General features: G+C 33.0%; 1 protein-coding gene across 1 annotated transcript; it reads right to left on the reverse strand.

Annotated features, from left to right (window-relative positions):
• Window positions 1-2,172: 2,172 nt before the first annotated feature.
• Window positions 2,173-5,379, reverse strand: LOC108777722 (DDB1- and CUL4-associated factor 8). Its single transcript, XM_018544676.1, has 6 exons — window positions 5,212-5,379; window positions 4,948-5,082; window positions 4,586-4,833; window positions 3,063-3,234; window positions 2,746-2,944; window positions 2,173-2,231 (listed from the first exon to the last, which is right to left on the reverse strand). The coding sequence occupies exons 1-6, from the start codon at window positions 5,377-5,379 to the stop codon at window positions 2,173-2,175; spliced, it is 981 nt and encodes a 326-aa protein (XP_018400178.1).
• Between the last annotated feature and the right edge of the window lie 2,221 nt (window positions 5,380-7,600).

Raw genomic sequence — 7,600 nt, forward strand, 5'->3', positions numbered from 1 at the left:
CCCCCCCTCACCCGGCTCACCGATAAACCGTGCAGTCATCTTTTAAATACATATTAAATGAAATTATTGTTTTAAATACTCCCGACTGCTGACCGATATGACGTATATTTAAAACCATCACAGTACTATCACGAGTTAAATTGTAATATATTACCACAAAAGTAACTGATTATTAATTATTAAAGTTGCCAATACAAAGTGAACATACGTAAATTGTATTCGACTCTCATGGGACATTTCGACTGCCCGCGGAGCGGTGAGGAGGACAATGCAACATTTGGTTGATTTTCGAATCGCCTCCGTCTAGCTTTCGCTATCCCTCTCACAACACCGCACCGCGCATAATATATTACTAGGAAAAATTACCGTTTTAAATTTAATTTGGAAATTTATTTGAGCGGATATTAATTTAATTTTAATTTGTTGTACGCTGGTCTCACAATGCGTGGGGAAATAATTAAGGGGAGTTTATTTCAAATTATTATAGTTGCGTTTTAAAGACCGACTGTGTTCGGCGCGCAATTTGGGGGAACCTTTCAACGTCTATTACTTGAAAATTATGCGAAGAATATTACTACGTCGACTCGTCAGCAGAGGTCTATGGATGTTCGTAAAGTTTCTCGCAAGTGCTGAAATACGCGCATATTTGTATATATAGAATCTCGATTTAAGAACTAAAACAGGCGTCTAAGGTAGGCTTCCACTACATTACCTTACTGATGAGTCCAGTAGTGGAAGCCGGGACGAAACGCCAACTTGTGATATTCTTCGCAATTTACTAAATTAATTTTAAGTATTCGGTTGTGGCTGTTGAGGACTTTGTAAAGTCGAAACTGTCCGTATATACCGGTATTATAATAAATTTATATATATTTCTAACATCTATTATAAGCTCAATGTGTTCTTGACCTGGGAGGTATATTAAATTTACTGTTTTATATTTATTTAATATTTAATAATTTTGTTTTATAATATGCAATCGCGTTAACGAAAAAAAATTAATACCAGACTTGTGTTCCATTCGTTATATAACGATTATGAGTCTATTACTTGATATTTTACAAACACACACACACACACACGCACACACACGGGCGGGTGCAAGGAGGTGGCCTTCGGCCACCCCCCCGCACCCACACCGTTGACAGAGGTCTCCCCCGTACTATCATAGCATGACAGTACTATCATAGCAATAGTACAATCGTAAAAGTCGTGTGCTCCTGTGCAGGGGGGGAAGGGGTAAAAGTTACTTCGCGTGGAAAGTTCAACGTTTCTGAACAGGGAAAGGTGTAGAATAGTACTTCATATCATACATGATAGCATACGTTAAAACTATAATGATTAATAATTTTTTAACGAAGGACGAGCGACAGCTAAAACCTGTTGAGGCTTACTCAGGGTCATGACCTTGACAACATATGTCAAGGTCAAAGTCATTGGAGGGAGGTCCCCTGATTGAGACATTTACTATTTTAAAACTATAATTGTTAATAACTTTTTAACGAAGGGCGAGCGACGGCTAGTTGTTAAGGCAAAGTTACTCAGAATCATGACCTTGATAACATATGTCAAGGTCAAGGTCATCGGTGCTGCCTCCCCTATTCTAAATAATTCCCTTGAATTTATCTAGGTGATTATAAGAAGAAGACTGTAATATTACGAGGTATACAAAGACTGTTTTATTGTATGCAACAGACACAAAAACAGACAGACAATAGCGACAACCGTAAACTCCGTGTCGGTAACGTAACGAATGCTGATGGTAAACTTACTGATGAAACTTCATATACGATACTCTTCCCCCCTTTTTTGTATTTAGAGTACATGAATTTCTAAGGACAGTGCGGTTAGCTTGGTGTACATCGTAGTGAAGGATGGCGAGGTCTCGTAGATCTCCGTACGATTTGAGGTGACGTTTACTGTGAAAAACAGGAAATGCATAAATCATAATTTTATGGTTTATCGACACCACTAGTCTATTGTATTCAACTATATTGCTTATTTTAGTGACGTTGTTTTAAAAATTATGTTATTTATTTATTAAATTATATGATTAAGCAAGAAAAAGAAAAATGCAAAAAAAAACACATAGATAATTCTATACATACAGTCCTAAATATTGATTTTGTTGGATCTTCATTGCTCGAAGGCATCCATATCAGGACATTGGACTTACTTGCCGTTGCAAGAATAGGAATATGGGGATGACCTAAGCAATGATGACTCCACACCTATACAATAAATGAATAAAAGTTATTTTGTGCAACACATACTACGAAGAAGAAAAATTTGTTTATCAAATGCACAAAATGAAAACACTTAACGTGTTTGTAATCTTCTATCAACCACTGTGCCGCTGTTCTTTTTTTCTTGTCATAAATGAATATATCACCATGGTTGGATGCAGATATAATAAATTCACTTTTAGGTCCGAAAAAATTGATTTCAAGTATAGCTGCAATCACAACACATAACTAAGACAACTTAATATCTACTATTAATAAATCATATTATGATTATTTAAAGCGTCGCTTTTTCAATTACCCTTTGACGGAAAAAATATAAAGAATGTACATATATAAAAAAATCTTTAAACAATAATCTCAGAATAAAAATTAATAATTAACAAATAAACCATTCAATAATGTTATTGTATGCTTCTTCTTTTTTGAAATATACTTAAAATAAAGAGTTCTAAAAATAAAAAAAAGTAAAATACCGGGAATATAATAATAATATAATTACATTCAGAATAACGTCCCTCGTCTATCTCATCAGGTACACCAGGTACAGAATCACTAAATTGATAGCGATCAAATAATGTCGGATTCGAATTTCCTTCACACGACCACATTGATTTATCAAATAATAATATGGAAGATTTACACAATGTTAGAATCTCTGTCCCATCGTGATTATACATGGCGATATCTGCATAATCCGCCTAATACATTTAAATTACATATGTAATTAAAACTCATATAAAAAACATAAACACTGTAGTATTTCTTTAAATATTGATAAACTTTTCAGCAATAGGTTTGAATCAAACTAATACATACCTTGTCATACTTGGTGATCCACAATTTATAAAGTGGTTTCGAAATTTTTCGCTGATCATACACCCTTACGCATGTGGAAAGATTATCGCAGACACAAAATTCATTACTATTAGAAGGATTACAATGTATACTTGTTAAACAACTATTTCGACATCTCTTTATATAGCGCAATCTATGGATATGAACATAAATGTATATAATATTATAATGGATATATATATATATATATATAACATGATTATTACAGAACAAAAATAAACACTTTTATCATGTAAACTCAAAATTTATTAGTATAACTAATACAAACACGAAGCCTATAACAGTCTAGCTTGGATCTTTAATTGTTTACACATAAACTACTGCGGTATTATCACAAATTAAAATAAATTATTGCGAGGAATATTACTATGGCCTCGGTAGTCTAATTGGCTAGGACACTTGCGCGTAAAGCAAGGTATCCGGGTTCGACTCCCGGCCGATGTAATATTTCTCACAATAAGAAGAATTATTTCCAGATTTAGTATTTTCGGATTATTAGAATTGCGTTCAAGACCAACGATAGTTCGACGCGCAGTTTAGGGTGACTACGTATATTAGTTAATTATTCATTTGTTTTAATTCGTGATAGTACCGCGGTACATGTAAGCAATTAGAGATCCAAGCTAGACTGTTGTAGGGTTCGTGTTTGTATTAGTTATGTTCTTACACATATTAACGGTCTTTAGTATTGAATATTGTCAAAATTTAGTATTGCGTCTATGTAGAATTTAATCGACTTATTCTCATTTCTACTAATTAACGTAGATTAAATTTAATTTTGTTTTAACTTTTTTTGTTATAATGGTCGAACCTGGATCTTTTATGCCAGCATATCCTATTTTCCGTTTGTTGAGTTTCAAATGTACGATTCAATAAGATTCTTATCATTTTTTTCTTGTCCAAAGTATTATAAGTTGAACCAAGATTAAAATTAATCTACATTTTAAAAATAGGCATTAACTCCGGTGCAAACAATATAAGTATATTTTGGTTTAACTTATCGTTCCTGTTTTTCTAATTCTTGGAATTAAAAAAACAGAAACAATTATGAGAATTAGGAAAAGATTAACAGTAAGTTGAACCGAAATAAATCAATATTACTTTGGTTGAACCGGGCTATAGCTGTCATAACGGTCCAGTCATCTTTCAATCACAATGTGATTGATTCGCATATAAGTACACAGGACGATCCCGTGCTACACTTAACGCCAGATAATGGTCGCTTTCAGCAGACTCAACAGTTTTATAATTATTTTATGACTCTTCGTTGAGATAGGATTATTTCTTTAGATCAAAAAGTATAATCCAATCAGCGAGACGAATTATAAAACGGTTGCAAAACTGTTGAGTCTGCTGAACACAGCCAATACAACGATTTTTGGTAGAAAAAAAATTAATATTATATGTAGACATTCTGCATGCTATAAACAAAGAATATATAAGAAACATTATTACATGTGAACTTTTTAATAACAATTTCTTACTTTGGTGTATCCTCCCGGATATCTATGGATGAAATCGAGCCGAATCCAGCAGAAAACACGACATAGGGTATTTCAGGATGCACAGCCAATGACCTGTCATTCATAAAATGTTGTACCGGATCAGGAAAGTGTGAATCTTCAACGTGCAACAATTTCCATGAGTTGTATTCAAGATCTAATAAATGTATTCCACCAAAGAAACTACGAGTGACCATAAATTTTTCTACGTCTAGAGGCAGCCATTTGGCCTAAACACATATATTATTAAATTGAAAAGATTAATAAAAAAATACAATTAAATCAGAATAACTATTACGAAACATTCAAATAACAATATTTTATTATATAATATAAATACATACCTCGGTTAGGCGGTAATTGGGACAGCGGCTGGAACAACGCTTTTTCCTTGCAGCCCAATCCCAAATAGAAACTGTCAGTGGATTGGCTCTTGCTAATAAGTTTCCATTTTGATTGAAACTTAAGGCACTCACTTCCTGTAAATAATAACGAAATTTTAATACCTATAGCTAAACATGATTTAAAAAATCTATAATAATGATCCAAAAGTAATGTATAAAACATTGTATATAATAAGTCAACATGTATCAAAATAAATAATTTACCTCAATGTCATGGAGTTTGTACTTAAACTCCAGTCGATTTACTGCATGTAAAGAACTATAAAATCTTCTTTGGAATAATAGATTACTACCTATTTGTCGATTTATTACTTCCTGCACAATGGACCAATTAGGAGGCGGTTTCGTTGTTTCTAAATTATCCGATAACATGTTTTCTTCTTTTAATTTTTTTCTATTACTACTGCTTCTGCTTCCTCTTCTATATTCAATTCATTCTTGTTAGCAACAAAATATTCATTCGAGTCAGCTGTAAAAAATTTAGAATTTAAAATTTTATCAAAAAAGTAATGCAAAATTTATATGTAAATTTACATATATATAAACTTTGCATTTATTTTTTGATAAAATTTAAAATTCTCTGGCTATTAAATAACGAGACTGCGCGTGCAGAAGGCGTCCTAGAGGGGTAGGGTGGGAAACGAATGCAGCGTTGGATAGTTGGAAGTGTCTACTATTCCAGTACGAAAACACGTTTTTGTCGCTGTAGTAGTATTTTTTCTATAGAGGTTAGAAACGAACGTGTTTTTTTCTCGTGTCGATAACAATGTGTGACGAAAAACACGAGCAACGGATCAATGTGAAATTTCTCGTTAAATTAAAAAAAAATTCGACTGAGTGCTATAAGTTGTTGAAAGAGGCCTATGGTGAGAATTCTCGACCAACGTCCAGGTCGACCTGTTTCTGTTTCAACTCCGCAAACAGTGACCAAAATCAATGAAATTGTGCGCGGAGATCGTCGTATGAGCATTCGGATGATTGCTGAGACTGTAAACGCCGATGAAGAAACTGTCAGAAAAATTTTACATGACGAATTAAACATGAAGAAAGTCTGTGCGAAGTTGATCATCTTCGATGCTCTCTCGGCCTTCAGAAAACCGTTTATACCATTCGAAAACACGCGCACAAGATAGAGAATTCTCACCATAGGCCTCTTTCAACAACTTATAGCACTCAGTCGGATTTTTTTTTAATTTAACGAGAAAGGGTACCCTACGGTAAGATAGGCGAAACGCCCTTGTCAAAGAAATCGAAAAATGAATTTGGATTTCCATAAGCATACCAAAAAAAGAATTTTCTACGATTTTTTCGACCACTCATCCCCCCTCCTTTTCCTGGTAGACCAAAAAAACCGTTTTTTTCGAATTTTTTTTTATCTGCGGTTCCTTAGCGTTAAAAATTTTTTTTTAAATTGAGAGTATAGCTTTCGAAAAGCTCTTAACACACAATTTTTTTGGGCAGCAGGCGCATTGGATACCTAACCTAAAAAAATTAAATAAACATTTAAATCGAATTTTTTCTGATTTCTGTGATAGCTGCAGATCTAATTATTTCAGAAAATTGTATATTTTAGTGTTTTATGTGTACTGGAATTTTTTCAGATTTTTCGAAATGGTGGGTCGTACTCAAAAATGCGAAAATCTCTATTTTTTGCCACTTTTGTGCCTTTTTTGGTCCTTGAATGATTCACAATGCCTTAACTGACTCTAAAATAAACAATATTTGACTTTGGAAATATGTTTCATACATACCGATACGTCTTATATGTTTTTGAGCATTAAATCGGACGTAGTTGAACGAGAAACCCCTACTTTTTATATAAAAGTGCCTATTTTTTCTCGATCTCATACGATTGATAAATATATTTTATTATAACACCATGATCGGTTTGCAATTCCAAAATATATGAAACAGTTTTTGCTAATAACGAAAATATTCTGTACATGTGCCAATCAGCACACGTATCCGCTGGCATGTGGCTTCCCACGAGCGATACTTTTCGGTCTCATGTACTCGGGCCTATGGTCAAAAATAATTATAAACTATAATTCTTTTTTCATGCGACTAATTTTTTAACTATAATTCATTTACAATAAGAAATAAATCTTTTGATCTACTTTTTATAAATTAACATTTTTTTGAATTCGATATAATAAAATATGTGTTGCCCAATAGGCGAAACAGAGCATTTTTATAAGCTGTTTTAAAACTCCCTCTACCATAAGAAAATATTCGTTGAAATATACCTATAACAGGTTTAATTTATGATATTTATATTGACATTTACCTATCCTATGCAAAAAAAAACTTGGATAAAATAAAAAAACTCCGGAAATCCACAAAAATACGTGTTTTTATACAAAAAGGGGTTTCTCGTTGAACTACGTCCGATTTAATGCTCAAAAACATATAAGACGTATCGGTATGTATGAAACATATTTCCAAAGTCAAATATTGTTTATTTTAGAGTCAGTTAAGGCATTGTGAATCATTCAAGGACCAAAAAAGGCACAAAAGTGGCAAAAAATAGAGATTTTCGCATTTTTGAGTACGACCCACCATTTCGAAAAATCTGAAAAAATTCCAGTACACA

This window comes from Cyphomyrmex costatus, unplaced genomic scaffold, assembly GCF_001594065.2.
Source record: "Cyphomyrmex costatus isolate MS0001 unplaced genomic scaffold, Ccosl1.0 scaffold460, whole genome shotgun sequence".
In the NCBI taxonomy this organism is placed as follows: domain Eukaryota; kingdom Metazoa; phylum Arthropoda; class Insecta; order Hymenoptera; family Formicidae; genus Cyphomyrmex; species Cyphomyrmex costatus.